The 23,199-nt window shown below is 39.3% G+C and overlaps 1 protein-coding gene across 3 annotated transcripts in view; it reads left to right on the forward strand.

Moving 5' to 3' along the window:
- The window catches only part of ppp1r12a (protein phosphatase 1, regulatory subunit 12A), an 89,285-nt gene that overhangs the window by 49,414 nt on the left and 16,672 nt on the right, over nucleotides 1–23,199 (forward strand). Inside the window, exons 4-18 of one of the 3 annotated variants that reach the window (XM_067428537.1) lie at nucleotides 7,953–8,112; nucleotides 8,770–8,914; nucleotides 9,020–9,094; nucleotides 9,187–9,278; nucleotides 11,436–11,596; nucleotides 11,677–11,801; nucleotides 14,775–14,996; nucleotides 15,147–15,238; nucleotides 15,454–15,570; nucleotides 18,260–18,403; nucleotides 19,504–19,620; nucleotides 19,743–19,889; nucleotides 20,229–20,319; nucleotides 21,529–21,708; nucleotides 21,805–21,967. In XM_067428537.1, the coding sequence (XP_067284638.1) occupies nucleotides 7,953–8,112; nucleotides 8,770–8,914; nucleotides 9,020–9,094; nucleotides 9,187–9,278; nucleotides 11,436–11,596; nucleotides 11,677–11,801; nucleotides 14,775–14,996; nucleotides 15,147–15,238; nucleotides 15,454–15,570; nucleotides 18,260–18,403; nucleotides 19,504–19,620; nucleotides 19,743–19,889; nucleotides 20,229–20,319; nucleotides 21,529–21,708; nucleotides 21,805–21,967 (2,031 nt within the window). The remainder of the gene's footprint in view (nucleotides 1–7,952; nucleotides 8,113–8,769; nucleotides 8,915–9,019; nucleotides 9,095–9,186; nucleotides 9,279–11,435; nucleotides 11,597–11,676; nucleotides 11,802–14,774; nucleotides 14,997–15,146; nucleotides 15,239–15,453; nucleotides 15,571–18,259; nucleotides 18,404–19,503; nucleotides 19,621–19,742; nucleotides 19,890–20,228; nucleotides 20,320–21,528; nucleotides 21,709–21,804; nucleotides 21,968–23,199) is intronic. The other 2 variants (XM_067428538.1, XM_067428539.1) reach the window with 2 other exon arrangements.

Below are 23,199 nucleotides of genomic sequence, written 5' to 3' on the forward strand. Positions count from 1 at the left end.
TATAGAAAAAAAAACTGAGCCGGATTGGTGCTTGCAACGCGGGAGTTATTACAGTTAATGTCCAGAGCTCCCACTCAGCTAAAACGTAAAGGGTGTCTTTGTGCCTCTTAACAGACACAAAATGCAATTAAAATGTCTGTCCAACATGAACAGGTGACCTTGCATGACAACGAGATGAGTTTAGCCACTTTGCCATTCTTTAAATTCACCTAAACAGTGTTTTAGACGGCTAGCTGTAGTCTCGCGCTGAAGTCACATGGGAACTTGGTGGTAGCCGGAAAAAAAGGCAAATAGTCCAGTTGGGAAGAGCGTTGTGTGTGTAAAGCATGATTATTTTATTACTGCACATCTTTCCTCAAGCCGTGTGTGCCCAAATGGAAGGATAAATAAAGTTTACGTTACTGCCACAGTGGTTGCACCCGTCTTTAACCACGGAATGGCATTTTTCTTCAACCGGCCCCGCTGTGTAAGTTAGTCAAGCGTTCGCTGCAAATTTTCGCATTCTGTTGCCACAATTCGGAAAGGCTCAAACGTGAACCACTTCTTCTTCACGTGTGAGCCCGATCGGATCATCGCTCTACGATGTCCGGTTCATGAATTGTTCTTTTTAACCAGTTCTTTTTAGTGAACCGGGCGAAACAGTTCACCAAATCAGACTGAATCATTCTAAACGGTCTCAAATCAGCGCTGATCCCACAAGTTACTTTAGTTACTCACTTTCTGACATGAGTGACAGTCTCTTCGAATAGAAATAAATTAATGAATTATATGTTGTAACTCCAACCGTCCACTGAACAGAGACATGTTTTGGTGATACTAATACTGAGCACGCGCGTGTAACTGAACGTACAGCGGTTCTCGGATCAGCAGTGCAGAATTGAAAACCGTTTCTTTCGGACACATTAACGTAACACAATTTAAATGAAAGTCACTCTTACCATTTTTCTCAAACTGTATGGTTTCTAAACTGCAACATGGGATCTATTTACATAATCTATCCATCAAAGTTTAGGCTAAACGAGGTTTTATGCAGAAAAAGGATTGCATCATCAACTGTGGATGGCTTCAAGGCTGTCCTCCTCTGCTCGATGGTCCTGCTGGCTGGAATGACAAGGATGCCGGCAATATGGCAATATGCACGCACGTGTTGCGTGTTGTAATCACAGCGACATAAACAAATTTCCGCACACAGGAAGACGGATGTTAGGGTAATATTTTGCATTTATTTTAATCACAAAAACAAACCATTGCATCAAGTTAAACAGGCCCATTGGCTACTTACGTAATAAGCTGTTTTAAATTTAAAAGGTTCAATGTCTTATCAAGCTGACGTGACCAAGCCCGTGACCGACCCGGCCCGTCGGGCTCGGGTCGGGTATCCATCCTCTATATCACATCAGCCAATAACTGTGGCTTTTGGCTGGTTAACAGAACTCATTTTTCTCACTGTTCTGTTTCAGAATCTGACAATAGGAATCTTCCAATTCATGTTGGCTGACCAAGGCATACAAATGTTTTGTGAAGAATCATATGCCTTCCTCAGGTTCATCTTTTTTGGCTTTGGCCAGTAGTAAGCCCACAGTAGCTGCTGAAACACGAGCCCAATCTTGGTATGTGACAAGAAGACATTTCTCAGTGATCGAAAACCAAGCTTGTGCTTGTCTTTTATCGCTCCTAACAGCTCAACATGCGGCGTGAATTTGTTGATAATTGCTCTGCCCCGCTATTTGTCACACTCTTTAAGAGCATGTTATATAACATTCGCAATTCAGCCCACGCTCATGTGCATGCAGTGTTCCTCTGCCAATGGCAGCTGTCAGCTTTCAGCTTTCATTTGAGGGTTGGGCACTCTTCAGCTTTGGAGAAGAGGTGTCAGCATGCATGATGGAGCCCTGCAGACCTCCAGCACACCGTTCTGCATGCGCAGTCTTAGGACTTAAGAGACCATGACTGGTGAACCCTAATGTTTGAACAGTTGAAATGGATCATCCTTCTCCTGATCAAGGATGCCAGTCGTTCGGTGGTTAGACTAGAACAGGAGCCCACACTTTACTCCATGTATTGTAATATAAGACACAGTTCTATTCTCTGCTCAGAGATGGGATTATGTAACGCTGAGTGTTGTATAATACCTTCAACCTCTTCTAATGTGATTATCTTTTTTCCCACTCTGTCTCCTTTTGAACGAGCCTCAAGTCATGAGGTTAAACTTAAGCAGAGACCACCCCCACCACCCCCTCAGCAGGGTCGTCCCTCAGACTTATTAGCTGTTGCTCATTTCCACGGTAATCAGGTGACCGAGGTGCCTCTCCCAGCCAAAGCAAGAGACCGTTCCAGCTCCTGTTGCTTGGAAAATCAGTCAGCGGCGCTAAGTCCATCATAGATGGTGACATAATCTGTCTGATGATAACTCACTTTTGGGATGAAGAAGATTAATGTACCTTATATAAAATAGCCATAAAGTATTTGTCATGCTTCGCTTAAAGGGATAGTTCACCCAAAAAATTAAAATGTGATGTTTATCTGCTTACCCCCAGTGCATCCAAGATGAAAGTGTCTTTGTTTCTTCAGTAGAACACAAATTAAGATTTTAAGTCCGAATGTTGCAGTCTGCTAGTCATAATGCATGTGAATGGGTAACAGTTCTTTGAGAGTAAAAAAAAAACCTGTTGCTCGTGACGACACATGTCTTAAGACACAAACCTATCGGTTTCTGTGAGAAACCAAACAGTATTTATTTGTTTACCACATATCCAGACGAATCTCATATAGTGTTCCCTCCCGCTATTACTTCCGTCAAAGGAAGGTCAAACTGGCTCGATCATAACTATCCCTTTAAGGGTAAAAAGAAATACCTAAGCAGTGGTGTACTGTTAGCGAAGCTCCAGATGATGTCCACAGTACTGGGTGTGGAGTAACTGTGTCACTTTCGCATCAATTTCTAATAATATCTGTCTGCAGAGCCGCAAAGTCACAGTTTTGCCCGCGCATGCACAGTTTCACAACAGCGATTTTGCCCCGTGCATGTGCAGTTTCACTACAGCGGTTTCATGCTGATACATTTGATTTTGAAATCTTAATTCTGTCCTAAAGCTATCTATTGATTATTGTTGCTCCTGCTGTTATTTTTTTTGTATCTGCTGTTGCTCGGAGGCCTTCAGGCTCCTTTACTGATATAAAACAATGCTGTCATGAACACTTAAATGTTTCTTTTGCTTTTTTCTCTCCAAAAATGAACAGCCTGGTATAAGAAACACGCAATGTATTTTCAATGCCTGGTATAAAAAACAAACTTTCGAATTTTCAAAGGTTTTTATAATTATTAAATGATTAGTCTTAAGTCAAGATAAATAATTCCTTAAGTTGATTAATTCTGCCTGGGGTAAATGCATAAACCTGAACACAAATAAAACATACTTTTAGATAGGCTGAAACTGTGAGCATATTAATTTGTTGGAGACATAACTACGAATTTAATTTACATTAATTTATTATATTTACAATTAACATTAGGCCTATGTTACCATTGAGGTTGATCACTAACTTATATCTATAAAATCAAATAAGGTCAATTACAATAAATAAATAAAACTGTAGTGTTATTCCCTCCCAGTGCTGTAACATGCATCTTGAAGTCATAAGACTCTCACGACAAAGTGAACATGCGCGGTCGGAACTGCTGTGGTAAAACTGTGGTTGGGGTAAAACTGTGGCTCTGCAGTCAGACACTTCTCTCAATTTCTGCTATAAAGCAGCTCTTTAGTGTGTTCATCTTTTACTCCTGGATGTCTTACATTGAAGATCTGAACAGAAGAAATGGACTGCAGATCTACTTATGTAATTGCCACAGGGCAATAGTGGTTCACTTTAGCAAGCTTTTTCTCAAACTAACTTCGTTTTGACGTGAGTTTGTTCAGAATGACACACTAGTTCATCCTTTGATTTCGCTTGAACTATATCAGGGCCTAAAATGAATATTCTAGTTGCCATTCAATGCACTTGGCTGTCGCTTAGCGTTGTTGTGGAGGTCAGTTTGTCTCTTGCTTTTTATAGAGGTTGCATATTCTCCTGGCGCCCAGAGCACTTTTGTTCTACCTGTTTTTACTTGTTACGTGCAGCCTTGGTCTTTCAGATGAGAAAAAAAGAGCCATTATGCTCATCAGCTTTCTGTTGTACAATGCACTCGAACCTATTAAGAAGGAAAAACAAAAGCAAAGCTTTTTCACCCCATCTGTTGGCCGTGTTGAATCAGCAGAGCCACTGGTGACATCGCTACTTGTTCACCATTTTGAGCAATCCGCATCTCAAGAGCCTGTCGCGAGTATATCTTCAGCCTTTTGTCCTGGGTTGCTGAGGAGTTCTGGTGCTCCGGTTTGCACAGGCAAATAAAGAACTAATTGATACCCGTAAGCAGAGATATGTCACACGAATGGCAGCACACATATAGTTCGGTTGTGGTGGCATTGTGACCGAATGTCTGCTGAAACCCTGTTGTGTTCACAATGACATCTGGCATTCTCTCAAAAATCACCAACTCTGAAAGGGAATGGCTTTTGCAGATCACTGTTTAATAAAGCGCTGGTCAGGTGCGACACATCGCTGTATACATCTGCTAGTGACCTATTTTGTTTATTTATTAGTCCATATTAGTTATATACTAGGGCTGTAGCGATGCACTAATCTCACAATACGAAACGATACACGATATTCAGTCAATAATGCTATACGATACGATTCGATATAATTCGATACACTTACATCATTTTACGAAAGATATAAAGGGGACAGGGGGATTTTGGTGACATCTTGTGAGTGTTCCATAATTAATTGAACTGAAAAGTAAAAACATCAATTACGCAATATATGTCTCCGACTGGACAGAGAGTCTACTGCTTGCAAATGCTGGATAAAATGAATCAAAGATTTGTTGTTAAAATTAGTTTAACTTATTGAAACAGTGCAAACTGTAGCTTACAAACCTTTGAAAAGTAAATAAAGTGCAGTTTTGCAATTAATGGAGTTTTAAAAAGTAACTTTTTTTAATTTATTTTTACCTTTGTTGTTTTCTCAAAGTATTATAGTGACCATAATGTGTTAAAATGTGCCAGAAGTTATCAATATGAAAATCAGTGTCAGTACCTTTTGATTGTAATATGTGCTTCATTTGCTCCCATTCATTAAAAAATCCCGCGACTAAACAACATCCCTCAGGGCTTTTAGTTCAAATGTGTGCAGAAGCGGAGAAATATTGATAGATTCTCATATGTTTGAGTCAAATTTCTATACAGAGAACTATTATTTATTTAATCTTTATCCAAAATCCACGGATGTATCATTATGAGCGCTGTATACTGATGAACTACATTGAACTCCCTCACATAAACAAACATAGCTTCCAGAGATCGCTTACATGCAGATAGACACGTTTGAAGACACACAATTGCGACTATATGATTTCTCTGTGTTCTTTATGCCATGTTAGGTGTTTTCATAGTAGATTAGGCCTATAATGCAAGGCTATTCGACATACCTTTTATCATTGTGTATTTTCTGTCAAATTTTTTGACCCGCAGTCACATGAGATCACTGAAGGTTATGTAAAACACTCTACTGATGAAGTATAAAGTGATATGAAGTAAGTTTGGAATAACCCTATGGGGTAAACACTGCCGATTTGAATGTATCGATACTCGCGGCTAAAAAATCGATACTTTATTGGGGGAAAAATATCTATTTATTTAGCAGAATCGATAAAATCGCTCAGCCTTATTATAAATGAAATGAAATCAACTTTTTAACTCACTGGCCTATTTGGCTGTTAAATTAAATTACCAGCCATTCAGAACTTCTTCTAGCCGAAAAAAATAAAACAGATTAGCTATGGCACAGCTTTGGATCTCATACATGAATTGCTTATTCAAACTAAATCCTGTCTTCCAGCCATCTCATCCCTTCTTCTTCCATCCTCATCCTTTTTATTTTTGTTGGACAGATCAATACAGTGCAAAGAACATCAAACACCATGTGGAACAAAAACAAACACCACATTTTTTTTTTTAAATCTTGACTTGCTTCAATGCATGCATGCCATTATTTGTTGCGTATTGATGTGTATGTTCAAATAAACCAGTGATGCGCAGGTTCTGCACAATATTCTCTATTTAAATTATCATGATGACTCATGAGCAAATCTACAGCAAAGTAAGTAAACATAATAAGTAACCCCACGCCAAATTGGCTACTGATTTGACAGTGTTTTCTCACCACAGATGATTTTTGCCCGCAGTTATTGGGTGTTCATTTCAAACCCTTTAAAGGGTTAGTTCACCCCAAAAGGGTCATTTTGTCATACTTTACTTACCCTCATGTCGTTTGACAACCGTAAGATCTCCTTTCATCTTCGCAACACAAATGAAGATATTTTTGTTGAAATCCGATGGGTGAGAAAGGCCTTCATTGACACCAGTCATTTCCTCTCTCAAGACACATAAAAGGCACTAAAGCCGTCGTTACAAAGCCCATCTCACTACAGTGGCTCTACAATCATTTTATGAAGTGACGAGTATAGATTTTGTGCGCAAAAAAACGAAATAACCTATAGAAGAGGGCCAATTTCAAACCACAGCTTTGAACGGTATGAAAAAGCGTAACGATATAGGATTCGGCTCGCGTGTCAAACCACCAAACGGCTGAAATCACGTGACTTTGGCGATCCGAATCCTGAATCGATACACTGATTCATAACGCTTCATTAGTGTCAATGAAGGGCTTTCAGAGTCATCGTATTTCAACAAAAATGTCTTAATTTGTGTTCCGAAGAGGAACGGAGGTCTTACGGGTGTCGAACGACATGATGGTCTAAAGAGTTTGAGAATTACTAACTAGACATCACCTATTTACACCACAAAAGCCTATGATATTCATGCTTTACTTTATGAAGGCATGTTCTGAATTCCCATAATTTCTTCCCATGATCAGAAATTTCTCTCTACACAGCACTGCTTGTGGAATTTGTGCAGAAATTCCTACAGATTTCTTTCCCATGGACTTCAACTAAACTGATCAAAATCTGTCACTTTCATCACATCACTGTTCACTTCCCCCAGCAACCGCACCTCCCTGTCTGTCCTGTAGCCGTATAAGGGACCTGAGATGCTCCTCATTTGTAATTGTATATGCCTTCTTTTATGTTTATTATTCTGACAAAAATGGAAGGTCAAGTAGCAGTCAGTTATCTTTTTATATATAAAGCTTATACCTTGTTTTGGTACTCAGTGGAGATGTTGCTAAGAATTTTGAGACATGATTAATGGTCGCTTACTTCAAAGTCATATACTCTGATAAGTTTAGGTATAAGTTTCTATTGTTATTTGTTTTTAGCTTAATGCTGTTCAGGTCTCTACATGCCTGAGGAAGTGTCAGGGGATGTAGACTAGAGGTAAAGTGACCTATTTGGCAGTCTTTCAATATGATGTAGTTTACATGTTGTGTTTTTAAGAATTTAAGTATGCACACTTTAATATTCAGTGAATATTCTGCCACAACAAAGTTCATATTTTAGGGTTTATATTTTATTACGTACCACCAGTCAGATAGTTGTCAAAAGCTATTTTAATCCATGTAATTGTAGTTTAAATCAAACGACCAACTATTGTTCATTCATGTACAATTTGTAATAGGTGCTTTTTTTCCCCCCTCACACACACAACCTTTGTCACTAATATAGACAATCCAGGCATTCATGCATTCCTGAAACTGTTTACCTTGTTGCACTGTAGTCAACATAGTAACCCCCATGGTTGTTCACTGAGCATGATGAAATAAAGTACCATGACAACGTTTCCTATATTTTGCTTTTCAAACGGGTTTCCTTCTTGGAGATCCTGCAGTTTGGCCAGGTCAAGTATATGTACTAATCCTAAGGATCTGCCCCTCCCTCCATCTTGCTCCAGGCGTGGATATCGAGGCGGCCAGGAAAGAGGAGGAGCGGATCATGCTAAGGGATGCACGACAGTGGCTTAACAGCGGCCAGATCAACGACGTCCGGCACACCAAGTCTGGGGGGACCGCACTGCATGTGGCTGCAGCCAAGGGATACGCGGAGGTTTTAAAGTAAGTTTGCTCGCTTTCGAAAGAAAGATTGTGCCGTTTTTGCCATCCTCAAAGGATTCAGGGAACACCTGTGATAATATTTGTCTTTATTCTTTTGCCAGTATGTGAGATTTAGTAGCTAGTGAAGGTAGAAACAAATGAAACTTTGGTACCGCAGGTGTGGAGGCTTTACTTGGTCTATCCTATACTTAACCTTCAACTCTTGGTTCTTGTACGCAGGACGAGACAGTATGTAACGTGTTTATCTGTCTCCATTACAGTAGATTATCATGAGCTGTTGAACAAACACTGCTCAGGATGTATGGCAGGAGTTAGGAGTGTCTCTGTTTACGGTGCTTTCGGCCTTTGGATGTCAGAGTTGAATGACTGTGACAACTGCTCCATCTGCCGCTGCACCAAAACAACGAGATTATAATCGGATAGACTGTTGGAATCTCATAAAACTTCACATCGAATGTGTTTTTTTTGTTGTTTGTTTTTTGTTGTGACAACTAAATGTTGGCATGCACAACAGGCCTTCTAGGCAATGGAAAAATGAGCCTGTTGGTCTACACAAATGAGCAAATGAGGCCAAGCTTAGATTGCGGCACCAAAATCCAAGAAACCGAGATTTGTCTAATCTCATCATGCTATTTCTGTCGCTCTAACTGTTTGCAGGCTTTTAATCCAAGCAGGGTATGATGTAAATATTAAAGACTACGATGGCTGGACTCCGCTCCACGCTGCTGCACACTGGGGCAAAGAAGAGGCCTGCCGGATACTTGTAGAACATTTGTGTGAAATGGACATCGTCAATAAAGTGGTATGGGCTTTGTGACTCTGTCTGTGCTGCTTCAGAATCTGAATTACAATTGAAAGGTGTCCTGATTCGAATGGAACCCTAACAGTGTTACATTTTGGTTCTTAGGGTCAGACGGCGCTTGACGTGGCTGATGAAGATATCTTGGGATATTTAGAAGAGCTGCAAAAGAAACAGAATCTGGTATTTTCACACTTTTGGCATCGGGTCTTCAATTATGAACATAATTCGTCTTTGTTCTGTAGCCTTAAGCTGACATTTTCTTTTTGTTTTAGCTTCTGAGTGAAAAGAAGAATGTTAAGAAGTCTCCTTTAATAGAAACTACAACTACTGGGGACAATAATCAATCTGTGAAACAACTGATGAGGTAAATTTCTCCTGCTGAATAGAGACAACCCGCCGTGTTGTGATTGATATACTGTTTGCCCAATGGCTTGACCTTACCGTAAATGTCAAGGCCACGCACACACACACACACACACACACACACACACACACACACACACACACACACACACACACACACCTGAATTGACTAGAGCTTTTGGTGTGGACACACATCTGTTTTTCATCAAACCTGAGTCTACTTGAAAAAGTGGTCTGGGATTTGGGTCTGGTAGTATAAACAATACATTTTAAATGAAAAAAAACTGAACCGCTTCTGAGGACATATCATTTGCATCTTTGAACAGACATGCATTATTCACTACACTAACGCACTATTTCATAGCTGCTTATTTCTGTCTGGAAATAAGCATCACGTGTCATCACGTGTCACTCCCGGATAACAAAAAATGGGCAAAGAGGCGGGATGTGGGCGGAGCTTATGTGACGCAATGAGACGGCATATAAGACAGGCTATCCACCTGTCTCTCAAAGTAACCACGCCCTTAATTATGCAGAACTTTAAGGCTTTATATAATGTGACCGAATTAGTTATAAAAAAAATTCACCCCCCTCAGAGTTGTCATGAAGGGCAAAATTAGCCGTAAGGACCAAAACCACAATTTGTACCAGGCTGTAAACATGTTTTTTTTATCCTGTAAATTTGGGAATTTTAACATGGGACTCAATGAGATTCTGCTCCCTTCTGGAGCCTGTCCCTAGTGGCTAGAGGAATTGAAGTTTACATTACTTCTGTATTGCCTTCAAGAGTGATCGTGGGAGGTTGCCGCTTGGTTTGGACTTAGCAAGTGAATAAAATTACATCTTTACCCCAAAATTTTGTTAACTTAATCAACTATTTGAACAATTCAACAAATAAATCTAGCTGATCAAGAGTCACAAATATTTACAGCAGACAGCTGAATACATAGCCTTTCAATTTGATAGAACGAACAGATGACAAATAGGAATTCAAAGTTTCATCTTTGTCCAGTGTCCGCTTTATTTCTCTCCAGAAGTTACAACTGACAAATATATTTGTGTATTCTTTTAAAGGACGTGTATGTAAGATTGTGGCAAACCGCTACTGCAATCACTTTCAAATGACTGTAGAGCTGCGTATCCCTTCTCTCTCTCCCCCTCCCCCTGATTCGATGTTGCCAGATAGGCTGCAGTATCCAGCAGGAACGTTTGTAGCTGCAGCTGTGGTAACTAGAGCAGATCTGGCAACCCGGATGCTGAAACACTACTGACTTTGCGATTGGTAGATAGGTGGAGGGCGGAGCTTCAGGCCAAAACACAACATGTCAACGTCAACATCAGTTGAGGGCTGCAACAACAACTTTTAAATGACAATATCGTGACCGGACTACTGTTGTCAGTTATATAAGTATTTGAGATGAACATGATTTCTCAATGTCTAGTGACATTTTATGATGCATTGAAATACATTTCTTACATACAATTCCTTTAAACTACAGTTATGGATATCTCTTAAAGGGATAGTTCACCCAAAAATGAAAATTCTGTCATAACTTACCCTCATGTTGTTCTAACCCTGTATGAGTTTCTTTCTTCTGCTGAACACAAAAGAAGATATTTTGAAGAATGTTTGTAACAAAGCATATAGAGCAACCATTGACTACCATAGTATTTTTTTCCCTACTATGGTAGTCAATGGTTGCTCTATCTTGCTTGGGTACAAAAAATTTTTTAAATATCGTTTTTTTTTTTTGTGTTCAGCAGTGTAAGTTGTGGCAGAATTTTTTTATTTTTGGGTGAACTATCCCTTTAATGTCCTGTTAATGTCTCATCACTGTGTCACTTGTTCTTGCGATCTTCAGTAGATTGTTGTTCCGCCTCTTCCGAATGTCAAACAGTGGATGGGGCCAGTGTTCCCACCTTAGGGACGAACTGATTAGTGCAAAAAGTTCAAGGAGCGTGTATGGCACATCAGTCTGCATGTGCACCGTATATGTGTACTATGCTAATTTAGCAATCACATATTATACACATACAATAATGTACACTTTAAATTCCAAGTATTCTTGGGGCTTTTGTGTGAATAGGTCTTAAAAGTTAAAGCTTTGAGGAGTTTAAAGTAAGTGGCGATTAACCGTCGAGTGTATCTGTGCTTTAGTAAAGAAACCGTTCTACTGGAGCCAGAGAAGACTGCCCCAAGAATCGAGACTCTTGAGCCAGAGAAGGTGGATGAAGAAGAGGGGGAGGGGAAGAAGGACGAGTCTAGCTGCTCTAGTGAGGAAGAGGAGGAAGAAGACTCAGAGTCTGAGAATGAAGCAGGTATTGGAAACTTGACCACGCACACCTAGCTTTGTGGTAAATTTGGGGAAATTATTAACATGCATCTTTCTTTTATCCAGACAAGACCAAGTCTTCAATCCCGTCAAGCATTTCCAACAGTACACCTGCACCTGCTAGTATCTCCGTCACGTCGCCAACTACCCCAAGCAACCAGGTGACCACCCCGACCTCACCTACCAAAAAGGTACATCATCTGCCCTCGAATGTGCAGTCCACCATTCCGCTCCACCCAGTATCCGTCTTCCATGTTTTTACATCTTTCAGCCCACAGCAAGACATCTCCTTGGAAATATCATTCATTCTTCATGCATGTGTGTTGCGTTTGTATCTTTACAGAATGAATGTTATTGACTTTTTCAAGTTGAACAGAGTTTTTAGGCTTCATAAAAGAGTTAAAAATTAATTGTTACATGGCATCAGTGTAGCATGGTCTCAAAATTCTAAAAAGTCAGCTGATTTATATGGTTTACAGGCATATCAGTGTGCAATGAATTCTAGTGCTGTGCACCTGAGAGGAGAGAAAATGTCCTCCACACTTCTTTAGCATGTACTTGCTGCCCTCTGCTGGACCGCAAGGGAATTTCATCAATGTCAGGCTCTCAAGTTTGATGTTAGAATATGCTGTTATTCAGAACGGATATGATTTTAATGTAACTTAATATAATTTGGTCTAGCTATTGTTTGTTTTGACTTAATTTAATACTAGTAGGATTAATCATGGAGAATGGCAAGAAGACACCTGTGTTCCTGTAGTTTGTCTTCCTGTAGCTCAGCTTATACTAGCTACAGCATGATACTAGCAATGTGAGAGCTAAAGATTATCGTAACTGACTATGTTACTTCATAACCTACTCACATGCCGACTCATAATCTTTGTTTATAAATCTTAGGAGTTTTGAGAAGGTATTTTAACGTTCAGGAAGACATTTTTGTCTGTTTATGCCATCAGAAGCTTCTTTTGATGTGAGGCAGAAGTTCAAATAAATACAAAATGAATACCAATCAGTTCCATTTTATTAAGTGTATTAAAATAAAATTGTTTAGTTTTTAGTTTTAGTTCAAAATATAAAATAAATTAAAGTAAAAAACGTTTCCCGCCCAGAAATGTGCTGTAAAGCATTTCAAATGCAAAAAAAAGCATTGATTGGTATTCGCCAGCCGTTATATTAACGTTATTCAAACGTTATGTAGATTATTCTTTCTTTATTTTTAATGTTTGTTTATTTTTTATTACGCAATATATCCATGAAGAATATTTTAGTAAAATTCTGCGCTTTAACTGCATTTTAAACTTAAGTTTGCCAGCAAAACACACAACATGTTGTGACTGGGCTTTCATATATTTTCTTTTCCGTTTCTTTTTCTCTGTCACTCATGCATCATGACGTTTCTGTTTCCTTTGCTGCTGCTGCTGCTTGATTTATTTCAGTCAGGGGTTCTTTCTTTCTTCCTTTTTCTTGCTTTATCTTCACAATCATCTGTTTTTTTCTCTCTCTCTCTCTCTCTTTACTCATCATTGTGTTGTCTTGGATGGCTTTAGTCTGATAACATTACTGCCCTTGTGCCTGGGGGGGAGCCAGGCTGTCCCGCGTTGTGGCGTCAAGGCTTGCGCAAAACTGGCATTTCGCTTGTGCCCAAAAAAGTGATGGTGAGGCCTCGGTGTGTTCAGCATTGTGATTCCCGCCCGCCCTGTATGTTCCCCACATGACCACGTCCCTAACCAATCAGATAACCGCCTAATCCATCCAAAAGACCATTTCCTCTTCCTGTCACTGGCTCACTGCATGGTGTTGTCGCTGTCAGTCGTGGCTGTGATGACGTGCTGTTTGCTGTCGAAAATTATCTGTGTAATTAGTTTTATACTTGAATGTGGTGGACTAAATATGACGAGTGATATCAGTGTTGTGTGCACAATAAACTTTTTTGATAAGGGAAAATTCATTTATCATTGACTCTAAACCCTAACAGGTCACCAGGATGCTGATGAGTTAGCAAAAACTAACAATTTAATCGGAATTGGGCATGTTTGGTTTTATCTGTTGTTTTTATAATATCATTTAGTGTTTCCATAACCGTCAGATGCAGCTTTCTTTTAAGTAAAAAATTGTAAGTCAGCTTTGCTCTTCCGAAGGCGATGAAATCCACAAAACTGTTCAAAATGGCTTCGTTTTGAAATATATAAGGGCTGGGCGTTTGTTTGTTTATTGGTTTGTTTGTTTTGAAAGTATTTTATCAATTTCTAAGAAAAAAAAATATTTTTAATGACTAAAATAGTTAGTTAATCATCTACTTACTTTTACAATGAATAAAAATTTTTGTCAAAAGTTGTCTTTTAAATGTTTACATTTATTTATAAAATATTGTATTTACCCCTTTTAAATATTTAAATTGTACTATATATTATTATTTTCACAGTTAAAAAGTAAGTGGCATTAGTAATGTTGTGCAATGTTTTTGAGAGAGAGAGAGAGAGAGAGAGAGAGAGAGAGAGAGAGAGAGAGAGAGAGAGAGAGCGAGAGCATAGGCTCAAAATTACAGTCAGATTCTCAAAGTAAAAAGTCCATTCATTTTCTCCATAGGAAATATTTTTTTTTAATGGTAACTTACAAACCTTTAATGACAACCTTACTGTGAGCTATGAGGTTGTAAATCGATGGTGTTTGCTTCTGTTGTTCATGTCAGTCTGCATTATTTCAATTTAGTTTTTAATTAATCATATTTAACTGTAATTTGTGGTGGAGAAACTACATTACCCATGATGCTGTACAGAAAATTTCACCAATCATAGAGTCAAAACAAGCGAATTGCATCCCATTTATAGTTTTGTCCAATTATCAAATACTTTTAGCTTCAGATCAAAGTATTAGCAATGTTGCGATTCATGAATTAATGCTTTAACAAATACTTTTTTAAAATCCCTATAAGAAGGATTAATGGAAAAAAATACTGGCCAGGTGCTGTTTCACTCTATTGAAAATCGTTAGGCGTGAAAATATCAAAAGGTTGCCCAGCCCTCGGTCCACTGCTCCCATACATATGCCCTGCTTTGACCTGTCAAGCTGATCCGAATTCTCTGTTCTCACACCTTCTGATGCACTCCCAAAACGAACTAACTTTTGTTTTCCACCCTTCTTTATTTGTTCTTTGTCCTCCTCAGGTGAGCACACCTGCAGGGAAGGTGTCTCCTAAAGATGAGGAGAGGAAGGACGAGTCTCCTGCATCGTGGCGTCTGGGCCTGCGGAAAACCGGCAGTTACGGAGCACTGGCGGAAATCAGCACAACTAAAGAGGCACAAAAAGAGAAGGACACAGCCGGGGTGATGCGCTCGGCCTCTTCTCCTCGCCTCTCATCCTCACTGGACAACAAGGACAAGGAAAAGGTCTACCAGAATTTAGTTTAGTTTCATTTTGGGTAAAATAATCCTGTTTTTAATTGGAAGGTTGGAGCTGTTTGCATTCGATTCTTGAGTTCGTTTTATAGGCTTGTTTCCAGATCCTTGAGCCTTGAACCTTTTCATTCATGTGCACAGGAGGAGAAGGAGAAGACGCGCCTGGCGTATGTTGCTCCATCCATCCCGAGGAGACACGTTAGCACATCAGATATTGACGAAAAGGAAAACAGGTACCTCCTGATGCTCCATGTTGTCACAAAGTGTTTGTGGCTTATGCAGCACATTCGTGTTGAAAGAGAGAAGAACATAAATGAAGTGGGTTAGATGGTGTCTTTTCTACTTTGAACAATGTTTTGATAGAAGTGGGTTAGTCTAGTAGTGTAATAGATTTTTCAAGAGTGGTTCTCTGGAAACGGAGGTACTATGTATAGCTTGTGGTTCTCAGGGATTCGGCTGCTAGTCTGGTACGTAGCGGCTCATACACCAGGAGACGCTGGGAAGAAGACCTGAAGAACAGTGACGGAACGGCTTCGCAAAACAGAACCTCCAGCTATCAGCGCAGGTTAGCTTTTATTCTAGTAACAATATTTTATTGGTTAGGGACTGAGACTTTCAAAGAGATGGGCGAAAAGCTGATCGCTTCTCCCTGCTGCTGCTGCTATCTGAGACGCTTCTAGCGCATTTATTTTCCTGTCAAGCATTTATCGCAGCTGCTATCGGCCCGCATTTGTGTGACGTTTTGACTGCGATTCTAACCATCTTAATATGATAACTCATAAACTGGTGTTAGTATTGCAGTTTAGAAACATAACAAACTAACCGCTAACTTGAGTAGAACGGCAGAAGTGCGTTAATCTCGGCTCACTGTCATCACTCTTTTAGATGTTTTGAGCACGATAGCCATTTTCCAAGCATGCCTGTGCCTGTCTAAAACAGAGGTTTTCTAACTTTTTAATGCCAAGATCCCACAAACAGCTGTATATTTAGCAATATATTTTCACGTATAGACACATTTTGTGATCGTATAAAACATTGTCACTGTTTACACTAACGTTCAGAAGTTTGGGGTCAATAAGATAAGTTTCTATTTTTATTCAGTAAGCATAAAGGTGCAGCATGTAGTATTTATGAGGATCTATTGACAGAAGTGCAATATAATATACATGACTATATTTTCAGTGGCGTACAAAGACCTTACTTAATGAACCGTTAGGATTTTAATACCTTAGAGCCCATTTTGGCCCGTCATGTTTCTACAGTAGCCCAGAGTCCGGCACGGGTCTGATTTTGTAAATCCGGACCCGCCCGTACCCGCGGTGCGTTAAACCGCCACAGAGCACTAATTAAAATCCGCGCCCGACCCGCTCCGCTTAAAATAGAACCGACACCCTACCCGCACCAAAATAAAATCAGTTTAGCATATAACATTATATAGGCCTACACAATTATTGCCAGGTCATACAAAAGTAAATACAGCACCGCGCCACGTCTTTAAAATTCAATTTTCAATGAGTGTACGCACACCGGTGGCGCCATTCAGCGCCTGTCCGCGGCGACTCAGAAAGTTGTTCAAAATCCTGCCGCGCCAATGTTCTGATTTCACCCTGTGCTACAAAATGTACACATCGTGCAGCTCTTCTGTCAGAAGTGGATTCAAAACTGAGCTCTCGCGTGGCATATATAATATGCGCGTCCGGCGCTGAGCTTCCCCTCCAGTGTGCGACCCCCTTGAAGCCTTGTGTGATTTTTTTGAAAGTCAGAGAATCCTTGGAGGGCGCTCGGCGGCGGCGCGAGCACAAATAACCTGATATTGTTTTAAAAGTATTTGATTAACTTGAAATACAGGCAAGACATATTTTTGTAGATGTGTTCCTAAAAATATGCATACATTTTTTACGTTCGCACGTGACTGTTTTAATCCCGTGTTTGACCCGTGTTTCCCCCTACTCTGACCCGACCCGCACCCGTATCTGACACAGTTGGATGTTTTTCACCCGTTTCCGCAAAATTTGCGGGTCGACCGGTCGGATACCCGAACCAGTGCAGGACTCTGCAGTAGCCCTAAATGGACAAACTGCTATACAGAGCGCTAGCTACTCTGCTGTCTCAGATGACGATATCTTTGTCCTTTTTTGCCCACCGTAGTTTCCCTATGTGCACCGAAAGGGCGGGATATGCGGTGGGCGATTGCAATTCGCAACCTCACCGCTAGATGCCGTTAAATTTATACAGTGCACCTTTAAATTGATCAAAAGCGACCGTGAAGACTTTAACATTGTCACAAATAATACTTGTTCCTTTGCATTCTATTCATCACAGATTCCTGAGAAAAACTATCACGATTACCACATAAATATTAAGCAGCACATCTGTTCCCCTCATTTATAATAATAAGAAATGTTTCTTGAACAAATCAAGTTGGAATTGATTTCTGAAGGATCATGTGACTGAGGACTGGAGTAAGGATGCTGAAATTTCAGCTTTGCATCACATGAATTAATTCGTTTTTTTTATATATTCACATAGAAAACAGATTTTTAAGTTGTAATAAATATTCACAATATTTTGATAAAATAAATGCAGCCTTGGTGAGCATAAGATACGTCTTTAAAAAAACAAAACAAAAAAACGTACCTATTCCAAACCTTTGAACGGAAGTGTATTCAGCCATATTATAAAATCAAAACTACATTCAGATTTTTAGAGCTAAATAACTAGAGCTAAATAAACAAAAAATGATTAATGAATGAGTCTTTAGAAAGCTAAATGAGACAGTATTTAAATTAAATGTCTTAAATGATTTAATCAAATATATATATTTCAATAATAATTTCAGTTAACAGCCAAACTTTGACACATAAGAATACATTTTAGTGTAATTTTGTTTGAAAATCCTGGTCCAGAAGATGAAAGCACCCCAAAGCATCCAATTGATGCTTGTGTCATTGTGTAACAATGAATTTGCATGACTGCACTTGTGCTGCCTGGTTTGGTTTCACACTCTTATAACAACAAAAACAGCATGCTAATGGTTTCTAGATAACAAGAAGGTTTCTGTTTTTATGTCCAGTGAAGTTATTGATGGTATTTGATTATTTTATAAGAAACCAAGCCCCCCACCCCACAAGCGAGTCAATGCTTTAGACATATGTGTAGCATTTTGTCTATATGTGTTTGGTTTTATGTGTGTGTGTGTATTTGTCCGCTCCCTGCTAACTCACCTCTTTCACCCCGCCACTTCCACGCGGCAGTACGTCTCACACGCTAGCGTTAGGCCGCACGTCTAGCTCTCGCGACCTGCCTGCCAAATCATCCTCTGCCTCCAGCCTGGAACCTAACAACTCTAAAGCCTGGCAGCCTTCCTCCTACTACCAGTCTTACAGCATTCACCGCAGGTACCTGCCCGAGCACCGCCCAGCCAACGCACACACACACACACTTGCACTCACACACTCCATGTCCTCCATGTGTCTTTGTGTTCCCCACATGTAGTTTCTCGCCATTCTGGTGATTTATTTGTCTATATGGTGTACTGTTTTACACTATACATTAGAATGGACTTAAAATAGTGCTGGAAAATATAATAAAAATTCACAATGTATTCGCCAAGGCTGACAAGATGACAACTGTAAGTCAGTTCTAGTAGCTGTGAATTTTTTAAATTCATTATCAAATTTGATGGCACAGCAAAATATTATTTAAGAAATATTCAATCAAATATTACCTAATAGAATGGTATATTATATTGTTTTAATTTAAATATTGAATAAAAATGCCAAGGCAAAAAGATAGAACACTGAATATAAAAGAATATAGAACACTTAAAGATATTGATATTTATTTTATATTATCCAGTACTAATTGTTAATTTTATTTATTTAATTATTTGTTATGGTCTCAGGTTTTCAGAATATTTAGCTTTGCTTTGTTTTGCTTTTGATTTTGCTTGGGTTTGCTTTTGGTTTTGTTTTGTTTTGCTTTGTTTTTTATTTCTGTTTTGATTTTTGTGTATGTTTTTTTATTTTGTTTGGGTTTGCTTTGGTTTTTGGTTAGTGTTTTTATTTTATTTAATGTTTTGTTTGTTGTTTAGTTTGTTTGGTTTTGCTTTGCTTTTTATTTTTAATTTTTTGTTTGGTGTTTTGTTTTGTGCATTATGGACCTGTTTTCTCCTATGGTGTTAATTTTGAGCCTATGGTTCTCTCGCTCTCTCTCTCTCTCTCTCTCTCTCTCTCTCTCTCTCTCTCTATCTCTCTATCTCTATCTCTATCTCTATCTCTATCTCTATCTCTCTATCTCTATCTCTATCTCTATCTCTATCTCTATCTCTATCTCTATCTCTATCTCTATCTCTATCTCTATCTCTATCTCTATCTCTATCTCTATCTCTATCTCTCTATCCCTATCTCTATCTCTCTCTATCTCTCTCTCTCTCTATCTATCTCTCCCTCTATCTATCCAATGGTTTGTCTCCTGACTGTTGCTTGTGTTGCCATAGTGGCTCGTTTGGACGGAGGAACGATGATGCTTTAAGTTCCACTTCTGCCACTTCCACAACGACGACCTCCACCTCCTCTGTTACCTCACCCACAGGACATCGCAGCCTGCTGTCCAGGTACGAGCACACACACACACACACTGTCCAGGTACGAACACACACACACACCTCTTCAACTTAACTTACAAACTAAACTCTCAGAGTAGCTTCCGATAGTGAAATTTGTCAATGCGTAACAGGTATTGGTCAGAGGAGAGCGCAGACAAGGAAAAAGAGAAAGAGAAGGAGTCGGCCGCTGTCATCCCAACAATCAACACTGCAGCCACCACCACTACCACCTCCACTACTGGAACTATACTGGGCTCTGACGGACGAGAGAGACGCAGGTACACACATGCACTGCGACATCATGGAGACTGTTTTTGCTCACTATTTCTGTAGCATTTGTTCCAAAAAATTTAATTTTAAATGTTTTTTTCTTCCAAAAAGTCTCATACTTCTTCCAAAAAGTCTCAAATCAACCAGCTCGGATTTGAACCAAAACAAAGCTATTTGAATTATTAATGTCAACATTTAAATTCAGTTTGAACAGTGCATTATGCTCCGGTTCTTATTTATTCTCTAAAGCTTATTTTTACTCTCATTAAAGCTGCCCTGAAGAGCCTCATCATAAGCGCATGTTGCTTCAGCTGTCGGATTTAGTTTCTTTTGTGTTGCTTCTGTAGATCATACCTCACCCCCGTGCGTGATGAAGAGTCGGAATCTCAGAGGAAAGCCAGATCCAGACAGGCACGGCAGTCCAGGAGGTCCACACAGGCAAGTCTAGACTCTCAATCTAAACACCTCAGCAGGAACGCTCTCTAATAATAGAGAGAACCACAGTGCGGTTTGTTGTGAGATTTTAATGGTTCTTTCTTCGGCTTTTCAGTGTTGGTACGGCTTGAAGCTCAGGATATGCTTTCTGGAATTTATTACATTCTGAGCTCTGGCAGGGATTTATGGGAGAAATAATTGTTTACTGTAATAATTGTAATAATACTTACTATAAAATAATTGTTTATAGTAAGGCCATGTTTTGTCGTTTTTTTGTAAATAGGGGCTCTAAAAATTGGTGGCTAAACATAATAATTACCTGCTTCTTAATTATATATTACGTAAGGTACATGTGCAAGAGTCCTTCACCTTGTCAGCTTCATATTATATAACACTTAAGCTAAAACTAAAGGAGAAATATGTCTTAAATGTGACTGGATGAGCAAAGTTAAAGGGGTTGGTTGTGTTTATGGGGAACAGTATAACATGTCTTAATACTTCTTTTTTTTCTCTCTTTTTTTTACGCCGTATTTTTCTTATATTTGACCTTTATTCCACACTGCTGTCTCCACTGTCCTTTGAATGGCTCATTTGCTTCCTGCTTCTATGAAGCCCATCCCTCCGAAAAACGCAATGGTCTTAGATTGGTTAGATGGCCAAATGTAGTTTCCTGTATTTTTATTGGCTGAAGTGCAAGGCAAAGGTTGCTGGAAACGCCACGCCCCTTACCATTACGGGCAGAAGTCACATCTGTGGTGACTAGCAAGGGTTTATGAAGTCACCACCCCAGGAAGAAGCTTGTTGTAGTCCAAACCGGCCATTTTTGTAGGCAATAAGCTGCCATAATTTTAAAAGACAATGTCTCCTTTTGCACTGAACTTTCAGTGCTGTAACTTTGCAGATACTGTTTATGCTAAAGCAGCAACATTACACACTAACTAAAGAAAAAAAATCTGAAATCACATGCAACCACCCTTTTAAGCTGATTTTAATTGGAAATGCACAGTGTACTTGCATTAGTTATTGATATAAAATAAATGTTATATTATACAATTTTACTAAGAATATTATGTTATTGATATATTTTTACAGTAGCACAGTATCGTAGTGCCTCGCCCTGGTTCTTATTAACGTAATGTTAATAAAATGACAATATTATTGGGGTCATAAATTCAGAAATAAAATATATAATTTTAACACTTTCTTTTTCAGGGTGTGACCTTGACTGATCTTCAGGAGGCAGAGAAGACCATCGGGCGCAGTCGCCCCACACGGTCTCGAGAAGATGAGAAAGAAGAGAAGGAAAAGCAGGACAAGGAGAAACAGGAAGAGAAGAAAGAGACCGAGACCAAGGAGGACGACTATAGGTCACGCTACCGCAGCTTTGAGGAGGTGAGGAAAAACTCCCGGTCACAGAGAACGGGACAGTTTGTGGAATTTTAACTAGTATTTGTACATCACACGAGTGTCCTCTTTGTTGTCCTCCAGAAGTACCGGAGCACCTTGGGCTCGACCACCACGGCTTCCTCCACTCTGCCTTCCTCCTCTGGCAGCTCGTCTTCTCTCTACAGCACCTCCTCTCTGAACCGGCCAAACAGCCTCTCCGGCATTACTTCAACCTACAGCCGCTCCACACGTGACACTGAGAGAGGTACACATGTCCGGGACTTGTTTCATCCAACAAAAGAATACATGAAAAAATTCAATATTTATTGCGGCATGACATTTTTAAGACGATGCAAATAAAAGGTAATTACATGTACTGTTCCAAGCGCTGCAAATGCCTTAAAGGACAACTCCGGTGAAAAATGAACCTAGGGGTAATTAACAGATGGTTAACGAGTAGATCGTTCTCTGGGATGCGTTTTCATGAAAATCGAATATAAAGAGTTTTATCTCTAAAAACACATTAGCTTATAACGCTAGTGTATGGGGCATAGGGTAAATAAAATTAAATTGCAAGTTAATACCACTAACAAGGCCTTAAAATAGCCTTACACTAACACAGTAGCATAATGAGGTCCCTACATGCAAACCGAAGCATTGAGAACGTTGTAAGTGTACAAACAGTTTAATAAGAAGATACTTTATAAAGACAGAACGCTGTGCTAAGTGAGCTGGTTGATTGGAATTAAGTTTGTGAAATCGAATTACATGGAAATGCATGAATTATATCTGTTTATTAAAATATGTGGTTGACTAACTTTCTTCTGGAAACAACGGACCATATGAGATTCCAAGTCACAGTTCATAACTTAGCACAGCGTTCGTGGCTCGACTTGTCCATAAACGTGTACTGTCTTTATAAAATATCTTCTTAATAAACTTTTTGTACACTTACAAAGTTCTCAATGCTTCGGTTTGCATGTAGGGACCTCATTATGATACCGTGTTAGTGTAAGGCTATTTTGAGTTTTGTTAATGGTATTATCTAGCGATTTAATTTCACTTATCCTATAAGCTAATCTGTTTTTAGAGATAAAACTCTTTACATTCGATTTTCATGAAAACGCATCCCAGAGAACGATCTACTTGGTAACCATGTGCTAATTACCCCTAGGTTCATTTCTCACCGGAGTTGTTCTTTAATTGTCATGAAACTGTCACAGTGCAAAAAAAAAAAAAAATTAAGCTGTGTGGTCACTGTTAGTTGAGTGACATGACACAGAAAGGAAAATGAGTGATATGGTTTTGTGACGCTACAGGAACTGGCATACAGACAGGGACTTCCTTTAGTATGGCTGCAGACTGACTAAGCCAAGCTTCAGGCCGTTGAAAATCTTGCGTTCGGTAGGATTTTTATGTTTTTGAAAGAAGTCTCTCACCCAAGCTGCATTTTATTTGAGCAAAAATACACAAAAAAAAGTTACATTGTGAAATATA

This window comes from Pseudorasbora parva, chromosome 20 (genome assembly GCF_024679245.1).
Source record: "Pseudorasbora parva isolate DD20220531a chromosome 20, ASM2467924v1, whole genome shotgun sequence".
Classification (NCBI taxonomy): Eukaryota; Metazoa; Chordata; class Actinopteri; order Cypriniformes; family Gobionidae; genus Pseudorasbora; species Pseudorasbora parva.